This window comes from Micromys minutus (assembly GCF_963924665.1).
Source record: "Micromys minutus genome assembly, chromosome: 4".
NCBI classification, from domain to species: Eukaryota; Metazoa; Chordata; class Mammalia; order Rodentia; family Muridae; genus Micromys; species Micromys minutus.
This window is the reverse complement of record NC_137973.1, coordinates 31,751,192-31,767,228: the sequence shown is the minus strand read 5'-3', so window position 1 is coordinate 31,767,228 and position 16,037 is coordinate 31,751,192. Positions and strand designations below refer to the sequence as shown.

At 44.7% G+C, this 16,037-nt stretch overlaps 1 protein-coding gene across 4 annotated transcripts in view; it reads left to right on the top strand.

Annotated features, from left to right (window-relative positions):
- Positions 1–16,037, top strand: part of GPR89A (G protein-coupled receptor 89A) — a 45,235-nt gene that overhangs the window by 19,474 nt on the left and 9,724 nt on the right. For all 4 annotated transcript variants that reach the window (XM_080915726.1, XM_080915729.1, XM_080915728.1 and 1 more), the window contains 6 exons: positions 5,085–5,194; positions 6,890–6,978; positions 7,529–7,621; positions 12,660–12,755; positions 14,956–15,045; positions 15,762–15,827. In XM_080915726.1, coding sequence (XP_080771852.1) covers positions 5,085–5,194; positions 6,890–6,978; positions 7,529–7,621; positions 12,660–12,755; positions 14,956–15,045; positions 15,762–15,827 — 544 coding nt within the window. The remainder of the gene's footprint in view (positions 1–5,084; positions 5,195–6,889; positions 6,979–7,528; positions 7,622–12,659; positions 12,756–14,955; positions 15,046–15,761; positions 15,828–16,037) is intronic.

The following is a 16,037-nucleotide window of genomic DNA, read 5'->3' as shown; positions in this document are numbered from 1 at the left end:
TAAACTTAAGAACCATCCCTCCAGCTTTCACTCAGCCGTGGGGGAAACTTGGAGGGCACACAGTGAGAGTTGAGCAATTGCTTCTGCAGAGGATCTTAAAGAGGAGCATTTGGAGTCACTGGGAAATGAACATGAGCAGGTTAAAAAAAAAAAAAAAAAAAAAAAAGAAGTAACTGCTAGAAGTTTCTGGGCTGTCTGAGTTGTTCTATGGTGTTCAGATTAGCAGAATACCTGGGAATCGTGCTCAAGGGCCAAGATCCACAATTTAGATGTCAGTTCCGAGCAGAACCTGCCTCGACACTCAACAGCGTGTGTACACAGGAAGCACCAAAGAGCCTGCTGAGACACTTATGGCTGATTGGCATGTGCTTCTTAGATTTGCAGGTTTTCTCTGCCTTTGAGTGGCTGCTCCAGGTTTGTGCATGCTGGGCACACACTCGTGACAGAAAGGGAAAGCCTTCTGGAGGGAGGTGTCAGAAGGTAGTTAGGAGAGAAACCTCAGCGAGTGAGTACTAAAGTGTGGCTGTATAATCAGGTGGTGTCCTTAGCAATGAATTCACAGAGGCTCTGGGAGGCCATAGAGCAGGCAGCTAAAGGAGCAGCAGCTCAGAGGTGGACCTGTGCAGAAACATTAGCTGCTGCAGGTGCCGTGGACTTTCAGCCAGAACCTCAGTGAGCTAGCAGATACACTCCACAGTTCTATGAGGAAGAAGATTCCAGAGTTACACGTATCTGTCTATCCATCCAAAACTCTAACTCAGCTGTAAAGAAATGAAACTGAGCATTTCAGCATACAAATCAGGCAATAAACGCTATCTCCAACCAGCAGATGGTGCTGCTGCTGCACACCTTTAATCCCAGCATGTAGGAGGCAGGGACAGGTATCTGATCTGAGTTCAAGGCCAGCCTGTTCTACAAAGTGAGTTTCCAGGACAGTCAGGATTACATAAAGAAACCAAGAAAGAGAGAGAGGGAGAAAGGGGAAGGAAAGGAAAGGAAAAAGGAAAGGAGCCAGCTCCAAATGGACCCAGATGATAAAACTTTAGTCAGTGTAGCACTGGGAGTGTGGGCCCTGCACCTCACCTGGGCAGCACAGCAGAGCTGACACTGGGAGTGGTGGGGGCAGGGCAGGGGGTGTGAGCTGGTCCCACAGACATCAGAGTAGGAAAGCTGGCCCTGCCCCTTGCCAGCTGTGGCATTGGGTGTACTAGCTGGAACAGCACTGGAGATCTTGTCCTGGTGGTCTGGGTGCAGGCTCAGCTACTACCCAGGCCCAGATCCAGGGCTCTGAGTTGGCCCACCCCAACTTCTACCCCATCTATGCACTGCTGGAGCACAGGAAGGGGTCGGTCCTGCAGACACAAAGCTTCAGTTCTCCACGTTGAGCATTGGGCTCGTGGAAACACATGGGCTCCTACAAATGGAAACTGTATGTCAGCAACTAAGAGCATGTTCTGTGATTTCATAGGGCCCACGCTCATTTCCCGTCACCCACGTCAGACAGCATATAACCCCTGTACTTCAGCTCCAGGGAATCTGACATCCTCTTCTGGATCCCACAGACACCTACACACACATATGCACAGGTGCACATAACCTTTTTAATGATGTCATGAAGTGCTAGTTGGTAAAGATGCAGATGTAGAATGGTAGAGTAACTAAAATATAATCTAGGTCTCCTTAAAAACTAAATATGCCAGTATCCAACTCCAGAAATTATACTGGGTGTTTATGCAAAGAAATGAAATTTTTATATTCACAGGAAAATAGTCACAGAACATTTTTTAAATCAGCTTTATTCCTAGAAGCCCCAAACTAAAGATAGCTTTTCATGGGTGAATGGTTAAGAACACTGTTAAGCCATACTGTGGACTACTATTTAAAAATAAAAACGAACAAACTACTAATTCACACCACAACCTGAAGAACCTTTTTCTTAGGAAAGAAACCCATTCACCTAAAGTATAAGCACTACTAAATCTGAATCGTGTGCACATCTGGAAATGACAACCAAACACATGGAGGACAGATTGGTGGTTACTAGAGGTTGCTGTTGGCAGGCAAGTTGTGGGCTCTCTGTGGACAAAATGGAGGTCTTTTAGTGATGGAGATGTTCTTAAGTGTTTGAGGAGAGTGGAAATCTGGTGAGGAGGACATGGACTTTATACTTAAAGCCATATGTGAGTGTACATTAGCTCTCAAGTTCAGAGTTCTGCTGGCTGCTGTGTACAATGAATAGTCTAGCTAGCCCTATAAGAAACATTCAGTCCTGGTATTTTACTTACAAGCTGGAAGCCTAAATTGAGCAGGTTTTGAACTCTTCTGACTTATATCCCGTCATCTGTCCCTTGTTCCTGCTGTTTCTCCTGGCCACATGCTCATGGTCCACCTCCTCTCATGGCACCTCCTTCTCTGTCTTCCTCTCCCTCCTCCTCTCCCTCCTGTCTCTCCAAAGACCCCTCACTCAATGCTCAAGTCCTGCCTTTTATCTCACTCCTGCCCAATCACAGGCTCTAGCCTTTCTTCCCCCCCCCCCCCCCGAATACATTTTTTAAGGTTGTAATTAAGTATTTGTGGGTACATATACATACACATATGAATATATGTAACAATAATATAGGAAAAGAGGCTATTAATGTGAGGGGATAGGAGAGAGACTAGAAGGGGCTGTAGGGAGGAGAGGGGGATGTGATTTTTTAATTAAAATATATTCCTTTTTTGTTGTTGTTGTTGAGCTTCACACAGTCTGTGAGTTGTTTCTGGGGTGTTCAGAGCTTTCTGGGGTTAGTATCCCATTATCAGTGACTGCATAATATCTGTTCTTTTGTGACTGGGTTATCTCACTCAGGATGATATTCTCTAGATGCATCCATTTTCTTAAGAATTTCGTTAAGTCATTGTTTCTGATTGTGTAAATGTACCACAATTTTTGTGTCCATTCATCTACTGAAGGACATCTGGGTTCTTTCCAGCTTCTGGCTATTATAAATAGAGCTGCTATGAACATTGTGGTGCATGTATCTTTGTTGTATGTTGGAGCGTCTCTGGGGTAAATACCCAGAAGTGGAATAACTGGTACTATGTCCATTTTTCTGAGGAACCGCCAGACTGATTTCCAGAGTGGTTGTGTCAGTTTACAACCCCACCAGCAATGGAGAAGTGTTCCTTGGCTCTAGCCTTTCATTAACCAATTAATGTTGAGTTGGGGAGCAGGGTTTACACGTCATCACTTGTGTGTGTGAGAATCTGCTTGGGGCCAGCATTTAACATTGGAATACATAGCACCAGGCCAATCCCCAACTCTGGTGAAATGGTTCAGCAGGTAAAGGTGCTTGCCTGGTGATATGAATTCTATTCCCAACCCCACATACTTGAAGTATACACACACACACACCCCAACAGGTATGTGCGCGTGCGCACACACATACACAGATAATTACGAACCATAAAATAGGTGACATGTCTAACAAAGGGTAGAGTGCTTGTATCAACAACACATGTGCTAAACGTGGGATGGTACAGGATTAAGTGTGGCCCCTGCACGGGGATAACATGAGACCTCGTGAAGTGTTTTATAATCCTTAAAGAGCGGACATTTTCAGCCTCTTCCCATTTACACTTCTGCTGGACCTCAGCCAGTTTTCTTGTTAGGATTTTTTGGGGAGTGTGGCTGGAGGGTGTTTTGGAGGAGTTGGGTTTTTTTGTTTGGTTGGTTGGGTTCTTTGGTTAGTTGTTTGGGGGCTTTTTATGGGTTTTTTTTTAATTTTGGGGGGGCATTTCAAGACAAGGTAGGTTTCTCTGTGTAACAACAGCAATGACTGTCCTAGACTTGCTCTGTAAACCAAGCTGACCTCGAACTCACAGAACTCTACCTGCCTTTACCTCCCAAGTGCTGGGATTGAGGGCGTATGCCAGCATCACCCAGCTGGGTTAGGAGTTTTTAAATGACATCCAGCCCATAGCAAATAGCTGTTTCTTGTTACAAGATGATCTTAGGAAGAAGCGACAGTAGGGAAATTGAAGGTGAAATGGCTCCTTCGATGGTTTATTTGAATGTGCCGTAAAGCACATCTCAGAAAGTTAGCTGCAGTCCACCTTAAGTACATCTATTTTTGTCTGCAGCTTCTTTGCCAAGAACAAAACTGGCTTAAAATTAGGTGATTAAAATCAACAGTGAAAGTGAATTGACTGAAACCAGGGTAATTTGTCTGTGTCCAGCTGGCGTTCACTTCTGGTTATCCCGCTGTCTGCTGAGAGACAGCAGGATGCCTCTCACCTTCTCACAGGCACCAGTGCCACACCACAGCCTTCAGATTCTGACAAGGATGATAGAAATGGCTTCTGTGTGCCCCCTTTGAGCTGCCTTGCTGGTAATCCCAGGTGTTGAGCCAAAGTAAACTATGAACTGCATAATCCCACACTCCCATTAGAAACTGACCGAGTTATGGGTCTGAGCCTCTCCTTGGTTCTTTTTTACATCTTCCCAAAATGCCGAGTTACAGGGAATGTAACATACCTAACACTCTTGGTTATGAATGACCTTTCAACCGATGCTTTAAAAACAGCCCACAAAAATGCCATCTGGCCCCTGGCCATCTGGTACCATTTGTCACAGACATGAGACCAATGCTGCTGCTTCCTCATCCCCATTTTTATCTCTTGTCGCCCAAAAATGTCCACCATGCATTTCTCTGTAGCTTGCTCTCCTATCTGTATTAGATTCACCCAGATTGGTTTTAGGCCCAGTGTCCTATTCAAGTCATCAAGTGTGTTTATCTAGAATTGTTTGTTCCTTACGTGATATTAGCATATGGCAAGGACAGGTGACAGTGTTACTTCATTAATCTTTACAACCCCAGAGTAAGAAAGTAAACTGTGGGTCTCTCAGCTTCAGGTGGCAGAGCCAGACCTCAAATGTGTTCCTATTGTATTCTGTGTCCCTGGAACTGGCCGCGTCGCCTCTGGGAATGTCGTTTTCTGTGTAACTCCTGAACCAGTGGAGACACAGCTGTGACACAGAGTGGAATTGAGATTAGGCTACAGGTCACACTTGCTTGCTCAGGTGTCTGTGTTTCTTATTGCAGAATGGCCGTGGCACGGAGAACAATGTTCCAGAGGGGGGATGTGCAGAACAAGCCGTCGGGACTCTGGGGCATGCTGAAGAGCGTCACTGCCTCAGCCCCAGGAAGTGAAAGTATCCTTTATCTTGACTCTACTTCTCCACTCTGCACCAGGGGCAGAATAGAAAGTAGTGCTGAGTTAGTCCCCTCTGGGGTGTCTGACTGCATCAGGGTTGGCCAGCACTGGGCATGGGAGGTCCAGTGGGAGGTCCAGTGGGCATGTCATCTTTCCTGCACTTGTAACTACGGAAGCATTGTCTCTGAGCTGGAGTGATCCTATCAGGTCATTCTTTCCATTTCACAGAGGAGAAAATAGACCCAGAGAGGTGAATTCACACAGTGCTTTGTGGCAGAACTGTGGCCGCAGATTCATAACTTGTTCCTCTGCTGTTCTGTCACCCACAGATGCTAGACCACAGAGCACAGTGGCTCCCTACAATAGTGGTTGGTTCATATGTGTGGTGGCAAGGTTCCTTTCCTAACCCAGTTAGTGCTACACAGATTTCAAGTAGCTCCACATCCCTCTTTAAAAAAAAACAAAACAAAACAAAAAACAGGGCAACCGGTTAATGGATTGTTCCTGGCCCTGCTGGTTTGGAGGTTGATTGGTTCCCATATGGAGAAAAGCAAGCCTGTGTGTCTCACCCTGTCCTCTCTTCCCTCCCCACAGATGGGAGTTAGAGAAAGCCAGGTGACTGAAACAGAGAAAGGAAAATGAGTCATGGGGCAGAGAGATGGCTCAGCGCTGCTATTGCAGAGCACTTGAACTCAGTTCCCAGCACACGTCTCAGGTGACCCATAGCCACTCTGGTTCCAGGGAGGTCCAAAGCCTCTGCCTTCTGAGGGCACCCGCGCGCTCATGTATATGCATGCCTCCCGCACACTACACAGACAGTTAAAAGGAAGTCAACCTTTTCTTTAAAGAAAACAAGTAACCCTGCAGCACTTGTTGTCTCCTGTTTCCAGGCAGACTCTAAGTGACAGGACTGAGAGCCTAACCTCTCAAGAGCCGCTTACTCCTCACGGGGTCAGGGCCGCGATGGCACTGAGCGCTGTAGGCCGTGCCAACGTGATAGCCGCTGTTGTGGGAGGAACTCAAGCGCACTTGTTGATCTCCCAAAGGGGGGAAGGTCTGAATTACTGCAGCTATCCATCTTACCATCTTTATTACTTTAAACTCATAAATACCCAAGTGTCGGTTGATATAACAAGGTATCAGAGGGCTCTTAGCTCTCTGAGCTCCTGCTTCTTTAATGGGGGAATAGTGACACTTCTCACTGAGGTATGGAAGCTAGCATCTGGCAGTGGAATAAATGGGGCCTCGTGTAGGCAGAACTGGGTTACAGCTGTCTCTGGGAGTGTAAAAGATGATATAAAGAAGGCAGTGCCTAAAGCCCAGCCCGGCGAGACTCAGTAACCATGATGCTATGTGCACTGGCTCCCGGCACAGTATCACTCAGGTAGCACGAAACTGCTGGATTGTGGGTCATGGTGCACACACTATTTGAGGACTCGAACTGAGTTTATATAGATAAATAAATCAAAACACTAGCCGTGCGAGCATCTTTCTGATACACCAGCTGGCAGACGCCTGTGGGGTGCTCCTTCCACCTGTGTCAGTCTGGGAATGCTGCCCTGCAGTAGCGCTGGGGTAAAAGGTGCAGGCAATGCCCAGCTTCTTCCCTATAAACAACTAGAGCAAGTCCAACCTCTCTCCTGCTATTTCCTGAAATTTCGTGATTTAAACCTTGATGCCCACTTTTTGCCAGATCTGACTCTAATCCAACAGGAAGTAGATGCTTTGGAAGAACTGAGCAGGCAGCTTTTTCTGGAAACAGCTGATCTGTATGCTACAAAGGTACAGAGCGAGGAGACAGCTATGCTTTACCAACACGGCTGAAGAGAGAATGAGACCTCATGGGCTGGGAGCCCTCTGCGAACAGGCAGTGCTTCTGTGTAAGCCAAGTGGCATTAGGAAAGAAGCTGTTTATGAAATCACTCCTGAATGTAAATGTAAATCACACCCAAAATTCAGTATGATTTAAATACAGACTACCCTAGCCTCCAAGGGTAACTTCTGGAGTGGTTCTAAAAGGTCGCCAGCATGTGCTTAGAGACAGGCCTGAACCCAATTGCCACCAGACCCTGAGAGAGCTGTTTAACCTCTAAGACCCAGGCTCTCGTCTTTAAGGTGAAGGTTCTACAACATATTTCGTAAGTAGTGTGAGAGATTATGTAGAGATTATGAAGCTCACAGAAGTCTGTCTTGTCTCTGGCTGAAAGTCAGCAGGTTGGCCCCAAGTAGCCTCTCTTAATGTTGTGTTAACTCAGCCATAGGCATGGGAATGCTTTTACTGAAAATGTCTGCCTTTTACTAAAAACCATGCTTTGTGTTTGGTTTTCCATAGGAAAGAATTGAATACTCCAAAACATTCAAGGGAAAGTATTTTAATTTCCTCGGTTATTTTTTCTCTATTTACTGTGTCTGGAAGATTTTTATGGTACGTATATAATAGAATTGTTGTTATCTTATTGGTTTTATTAGCATTTACTACATGTTTCTATTGTTGTTGTTTGTTAGTGTCTATTAGTAATAATAAAGTTCTGTGTGGGTTCACATGAGGCCGGAGGACAGCTCTGAGGAGTCAGTTCTCTCCTTCCACTTTGTTGGAGCCAGGTTTCTCCCTACAAGCTGAGTACTGAGTACTCCAGGCTGGCTGACCCACAAGCCTCAGTTCTCTGACTCCACCAGCTATCTAGGCAGAGGAGTGCAATTACAGTCAGCCTATTGTATCCAGCTTAGGGATCAGATTCTGGAGGTGAGACTTGGGTCCTCAGGCTTGCAAAGGGCTACCACTTTCCCCACTAAACTGTCTTCCCAGCACCCGTGTTTTTAATGGCCAGAGTTGGGTGACTTTCTGGGAGTGGCAGCTATTTAGAGGGGCTTGACTGATGCAGTGAGCTCAGTTCCACACTGGATGAGTCAGCAGAGGACATGCGCTGTCACACCACCCAGCACCTTATCTTTTCCCCTGTGCTGGAGGACTTAGGAGGGTATGAGTACATTTCTTCTTGTACACTGCTTCCATAGTCCCCATGAGCACCTGACTATTTCACTTCAACTCCAGCTTTCAACTCAGAATAAAAGCATATTTCTGATGATGTGCACCCTAAAACTTAAATCCAAAATAAATTCTAAAATGCACTCATGTACACGATATTTGTTTTCTGTTGCAGCCTCTCTGGTTCTCTTCAGTGATTTATTCTTCATGTATTCTAAGTGCATTTATTTCTCTGCTTCTGACTCAATCTTGGGTGTCCATGAGTGGCCCTGTGGTTGTGGGAAAAGGCCAATTTGATGTGCTAGTTGGATGAGTTCCCTGCTAGGGCCGCTTGCACAAGGAGTAACTCTGTCAGCTCATTAGCTAATTTTGATATGTTGATGGGGGGCTTTGAATCAGTGGGGTTGACATTAGTAGCACTCATGACATTTTGAAATAGGATTCGTTCTATGAGAGGGAACGAAGGAAGGTGCTGCCCTCCGATCTTTCCTGGGCTGTAGCCTCTCAGGAGCAGGTCGTCTGTGAACAGCTGCGTTCAGGTGTAATGGACATGCAGTAAGCTGTGTGTATTTTAAGTGTACACTTTGGTAAGTTTTGACACTGTGCACACCCATGCCACAACTATTACCCAATTCAGATCAAGAAAACCCATTGTGGCCAAATTTCTGCAAACCCCTTAGAACTCTCCCTCAAAGCAGCTGGTCTTTTTCCTGTTGCTGTATCTTAGTTCATTACAGCCCAGTTATACACCTTGAGGTCACTTCAGACTAACATTACTGTTTGTCTGACCAGCTCTGTAGAGAACAGTTTAACAACCAACCTTACTTGCCAGGCTAATGTACAGCTGTAATCTTAATTCATGTTTTCTTCCATGCTCCTGACCCACAGAGTCATGCGTGTTTGTATGTGTGTTGTGATAGTCATTGAAAGCAACAAATAGGTTGAAGAGCAGCCTCATAAAATGAATACAAACACTGCCTAGTCGCATCCTTGTGTTTGGGTCAATTGGGTCACGAGAGCCAGTAAAGTGTAGCCATTGTAAAACGTGTCCAAGGTTCCTGTAGAGCATCCCCAGCTCCTTCCCCATGCAATGCTGTACATGCTGTTTAAGAAGTGGAGAACAAAGCCAGCATACAGGCAGACACAAATTCAGACTCAGACAGATTACAGGCAGACCAGAAACCATAGGCTACAGAGAGGTGGAAGAAGTGGAGAATTCAGGCTCAGGCTCTCTCTGGGTCACACCACTCCAAGGGAAAGTGCTTTGGTATCTTTCTCATTGTGACAGCACAAACAAATATTGGCAACTCTGAGTTCCTTACCTATGTGTTGCCCAATGCAAAGGACTTTTGTGAGTTTGTTTCCTTGTGTCGACAGTCTCTTGCTTCTGCTGATGTGCCTACCTGTCCAGGCTCGGCGGCCTATGTGCTTTCACGTGATCCTCCTCTGCCTCCCACCTTGCAGTAGGAGTGCTGGGGTTATGGTTGTATTACTGGCTACCACTGTGCCCAGCTTTTTATGGTTCTAGGTTTGAATTCAGGTGGTCAGGCTGTACAGCCACAGTTTTACAACTGAGTCATCTCGCTGGCATTGTCTTTTGTCATAGCTCTCCGAATGGTTGTGAGGCTGTCGCTCTCATCCCCCCCTTCTGTCTCTCTCTAGATGGATGGATGGATGGATGGATGGATGGATGGATGGATGGATGGATAGATGGATAGATAGATAGATAGATAGATCCTCCTCTTTGTTTCCTTCATAAGTTTTATTTATTTTTGTTGAACTTTTTAGAGACCCAGTTGGGTCTCATTAATTTCTCCTGCTTCCTGTTTCACTGATTTGTGTGCAGCCCTTCATTGCTCCCTCCTGCTTCTTTGGAATCAGCTCTTGCAATAAAGACTAAGGTCTTTGATTGGAGACTTTTCTGAGAAAGGTGTTCTTTGCTGTAAGTGTCTTAGGTGCCATTTTAACAGCATTTCACGCTGATGCATATGTCAGTCCCAAATGTTTTCTGATTTTTCTCTTGATGTGTTCTCTGTCTCAGGGTACCTAGAATACATTACAATACCTAGGGTTAGACATGTACTCAGGTGGTAGAGTGCTTGCCTAGTGAAGCCCATGGAGCCCTGGGGTTCATTCCCAGCATCGTGCACGTGCCTGTGATTGCAGTTGATGGGAAGGTAGAGGTAGCAGGTTCATGGCTAGCCTCAACTATACACTGAGCTCTGGACTAGCCTGAGCTAAGACCCGTCTTCAAAAACAAAATCTGGAGAGCTTCCAAATACCACTCTGATTCCATGAACTAAGAACATATGTTGTGTAATTTAAATTTAAACAGTCAGCTAAGCTGGGTATAGTGAATGTTAAATGTGGCTTTGAGTAGAAGGTGTATTCTATTCTTATTGCGAGAATGTTCTATAAGTGTTTGCCCACATTATTGGGGTTTTCTTGTTTTTCAATTTCCTGACCTTTCCTTTCTAATTTTATTTATGTGTATGAGTATTTGGCTTGCATGTATGTCTGTATCACATGCATGCCTGGTGTTCATGGAGGCCAGAAGAGGGTTGGATCCCCCTGGAACTAGAGTCATAAGAGGTTGTGAGCTGCCTGATGTGTGTGCTGGGAACAGAACTTTGGCCTTCTACAAGACAGTAAGTGTTGTAAACCACGGAACCATCTCTCTAGCCCCTGGCATCCTATTTTATCAGATATTAAGGGAACAAGTCCAAGTCCTTTGAATTTAGCTTGTTTTTTTCCTATCAGTATTTGCTTTTTGTGGTTTTTAAGATGCATTTTTATTACTTTTAGGGGATGTGCAGGTGCCTGTGGGCCACCAGATTCCTGTGGTGCTGGAGTGACAGGTGGTAGTGAGGCAATGACACAGGTGCTGGGGACCAACTCCGGTCCTCTGCAGGAGCAGCAGCTCTCCACCTCTGAGCTGTCCCCCCGCCTCCCTCCATCCACTTTGATACTTTGTTGTTCTTTGTCTCTTGACCAACACTTTGGATTTTGTTTGTTTTGAGACAGGGTTTCACTGTGCAGCCTTGGCTAACCTGAAACTCAGGGTGTAGTTGTTCTAGGCTGGCCTTGAACTCATAGAGACTCACATGTGCCACCACACTGCTGTTTTTATTATTATTATTTTAATTTTTGACTGACACATACTTGCAGACTGTGTGAGGTGCAGTGTGTACCTTGAGCAATGATCAGTTCCAGGCGAGGCTCCGTTCCCCTCGGCAGCAGGTCTTCTATCTTAAATCCTCTCTTTGAGACATTCTGGGATGTATAATGCATTACTTTTTAATGTTCTAATTTTTTTAGTTAATGTTTCACTGTAACAGTCTGAAGCTTTTTATGAGCCATAGAACATTTAGAATCATTATATATCCTTTGTGTTTATAAAATTGTAATACCACACTGGCAATTTTTCTGCTGTGGCACGCTAATTTGATATTAAGAGAGATGTTTCACTTTCATGGATCAATGTTGGTGGAATAGGTCATATTCTATTCTTTTACTTTTAACCAATTTGTATCTTCATCGTTAAAGTGAGTTTCTTGAACACAGCATGCACAGTGGTCAGCTTTTGTTTTTGTTTTTGTTTTTTTTTTAATTCAATTTGACAGTCTACCATTTCACTGGCAAATCCAGGTGCACTTTGCCTGTGTGAATAAGGTTTTGTGGGCACAGAGCCAAGCCTGTCCCTTTATTGCCATGGCTGCTGTCGTGCTATAGGTGCTGAGTTTGCTGACCCGTGATTTAGACTTTACTTTAGTGTTGTTGTTGTTGACAGCCAGGTTTAGTTTCCACATGGCTCTTGGTTTGGTATTTGTCAATCTCTTCTTCCCTCCTAATTTTTAAGCACCTGCACTGGGATGAATGGGGCATCTTTTATTCCAAGTGATCTCATTTGTTACCCCAACAGCCATACTCCTCTGACTTTGCTTAGCAGTCACACAATTAGCACAGGAAATGACCCTGGCATTTGTTGGTTCTTACTCTAAGAATGTAAGCTTTCTGACCTCTGAATCATAGAGTACGTATGCTTTATATCTCCCGACTCTATATAGAAAATAAATATGGGATCAAAACTTGTTTGTAGACAAAATAGATTTCTTATTCATGGTTTAGATTGGAAGTAAATTAACTTGTATTTTGGGTAAACACCAACCTGTAAGATATGTTCATTAATTCATATAGAATCATTTTTAATTAATTTTTTAAATTGTGTGTGTGTGTGTGTGTGTGTGTGTGTGTGTGTGTGTGTGTGTGTGTTCAGGCACATGTGACATAGGGCATGTGTGGCAGTCAGAGGACAGCTTACAGGGGCTATTTCTTTCCTTTCACCACGTGGGTCCCAGGGATCAGATTCAGGTTGCCAGGCTTGGGGACAAGTGCCTCTGCTCTCTGAGACATTGAGGCGGTGTCACTCTTGGAGGCCGAGATGAGAGGTTTTCTAACATAAAGTTCTGTCTTGCAGGCAACCATCAATATTGTTCTTGATCGAGTTGGGAAAACTGACCCTGTCACCAGAGGCATCGAGATCACTGTGAATTATCTGGGAATCCAGTTCGATGTAAGAGCCATGTAGATCCTGGTTTAAGTTTCCTTCTCCATCCAGGCATAACCTGACACTCTGGCTTTAACTCCTGAACTTTGGGTCCATTAGTCCTCTGCCTGTGCTGACAGCTCACACAGCACATTTGTAAACAACCAGGCTTGGCTTTCTTACTGTAGAACTGTAAGCAGTGACTGGTACTGACCTTCATGGGTATTTCCTGCAGCTACAGGTCCCCTTGGCCCATCTACAGCCAGGTACCACTTGGCCAGTTTCATCCCACCAAGTATCCAGATCTTTCTCTGAGTTTTTAATAAGTCAGCAATGTATTCTTTGTGCATGTGCCAATGTGGCATCTTTTCTTTCAGGTCATGTGGACTTCAGTGGTCCATGTGCTTTTTTTATTGATGCCTGTGTGGTTTTTCTCCTTTAAAGTTCTCCGGACTTACTGGCTCATTGGGAGTGAGGCACTAGGGAGGCAGGTAAATCTCAGAAAATTTACCTCAGATAAATCTTGGGTAAAATTCAAGGCTAGCCTGGTCTATATTCAACGAGCTCTTCAAACTCACAACACACCTTTGATCTCCTGGTAGAAAGTTAACAACTAATTAGTGTTCTGAAGTAGAACGGAAATGATTAAAAAAAAAAAAAAAAAAAAAAAAAAAAAGATCTTTATCAGTCAAATAAGGTGGACTTTGGACCAAAGTTGATTTGTTACCTATATACAAAATAGGCTTTTTTAAAAAATCACTTCTTCCTATTTCATAAAAACAACATAACAGAGCCTATCTCAGGTGAGTGTCTGTATTCAGAGTATAATATATTTCCAGATGATATCATTCAGGCTAATGAACTATTAATAGTAAGACTGGGGTCGCATTTCTTTGTTCTGGTGTGGACTGTTCAGCTTACTCTGAGATGAGCTGAGGGGTATGTATTGCCCTTGGTCCCCATCTTAGATAACATGTCCCTAATCTCAAGCGCAGCTAGATGAAATGACAAGCAAATTGAGCTGCAGCCCTGAAGAAATACCACCAAGGGTGCTTTCGTTCTTTTTGAGGTTGGCCTCAGATTCACAGTCCTCACCGTGGAGGCAACGATACAGCTGTGGATAGCGTCTCTCCACCTTACTTCTTAATAAGGGTCTCTCACTGAACTTGGCATTTTAGCAGCACTGGCCATCCCCAGAATCTGCCTGTCCCTAGCTCCCGATGCTGGTGTTACAGGTGCACGTGGCCGTGCTCAGCCTTTTTATGAGTACTTAGAATTTGAGCTCAAGTCTTCTTGCTTTTACAGCAGTCCCTCTTACTCCAACCCTTAAAGTACTCGTCTTTAATAAGTCAGCAACATATTCTTTGTGCATGTGCCAATGTGGCATCTTTTCTTTCAGGCCATGTGGACTTCAGTGGTCCATGTGCTTTTTTTATTGATGCCTGTGTGATTTTTCTCCTTTAAATTTCTCTGGACTTTCTGGCTCATTGGTAGTGAGGCACTAGGGAGGCAGGTAAATCTCAGAAAATTTACCTCAGATAAATCTTGGGTAAAATTCAAGGCTAGCCTGGTCTACATTTCCAGACTAGGCAGGGCTACACAGTGAAATCCTATCTCAAAAACAAATGTTTTGTGTTGTTTTGTTTTGGGTTACACTTTTAGAAGTGAGTGCTCTGAGGCTACTCTCATCATCTATCTGTTCCACCCATGATGCATCTACATCTTCCATGTTTATGCTCTGAATAACAGGCCTTTTAGGTGTTGGTACAGCCGTGGCCTCACATTCCTGAGAACAGTCAAGCACAGGTTCCCAAAACTGCTTCTCCTTGTCAAGCAGTGCAGGAGGAGAGAGATTCCCGAGCATCTCTGTGCAGTCTCCTGGGACGTCCTTAGTCTTTACTCATGGAAGTGCTGTGTGGTCAGTGATCCTCCCTTCATTGACAGCAGTCAGGCGCTGCTGAGTCTGTCCTCACCGTCCTCTCGCTTCTCCGGGGATGAGTGTTTTCCTCCCACCTCTCTCCTGGCTTTCTTTGACCCTTAAGACTTGATTAAGTCTGCTGATTAGGGGATCCAGTGCAGCCTTCCCGTAGGTATCTACCACCTGTAGGTGTCTATGTCTGAAGCAACCAGGACGACTAATGGATTGTCTCATAAGTCACCATAATTCACATCAGCTCCCAGCTCTGCCCAGAAATGTAATAGCCTGTTCTTCCTGTTCTGATGGCAGGTGAAGTTCTGGTCTCAACACATTTCCTTCATTTTGGTTGGAATAATCATTGTCACATCCATTAGAGGACTGCTGATCACACTTACCAAGGTATGTCATGTCACTGCGTTTAAAGGGCCTCACGTAATTATATGACTTCTGAGTTAGAGCCTCCACAGTAGTCTGAACAACTCAGACAACACAGGAAAATTAAAAAAAATAACTTCTCTGTACATCGTGGGTAAAGTATGACAATATCTACCAGCCACAGATGCATTCCAAAGGTGATAAAGGGTCCATTCTGTTCATTGATCTGTTGTATCATCAATAACCAATCTTGGCATGGGGTTTCAGCAGATACATAGGGAAAAAATGACTGAGACAGACATTCAAGGTTCCAATGATTGTAAACCACAGAGAGGAAGACAGTGAAGTGGAAGACAGAGCACACAGCTCTTTGCAACATAAAGCAGGCCTCGTGGTAGTGAAAAGTGGTCCTCCCTAGTGATCCAGACACTGAAAGGAGAGAGATAGGGAGGGAGGACTCCAGACAGCTGGCACACTCTGGAAAGAACTCTGGCCCCTTGACAGCTCCAGGTGCCAGGGCATTACTAGTTCTGAAACTTAACAGCTGAGGTTCCTTGTTGAGTCACATAAGACTAACACTCATCTGGGGAAACAGGTTTGTGCTGTATTTTAAGTCCCTGTCTGTAGCCTGAACTTCCAAACCTGCTGTACTTTTTGTGCCATGAAGGAAGGTAACTGCAGCACGAGGTCATGACAGGAGCTTGCTGTTCACCTGTTCACCTCTCTCCCTTCCTTAACAGTTCTTCTATGCCATCTCCAGCAGTAAGTCCTCCAATGTCATTGTCCTGCTGTTAGCACAGATAATGGTAAGTTTATTGACTGACCTTCATGTCTACAGTTGTAAAATGCCAAAAATGTGATTTTTTTTGGGGGGGGGGGATGGGGAGTTTGTTAAAGTCTGTATAGACCATACTGGCCTTAAATACTCTCGTTGGTGAAGGGTGACCTTGAACTCCTGATCTTTCTGTCTCTCAGGTACTGGGACTTCAGGCATTCATGTACCACCACACCCAAGT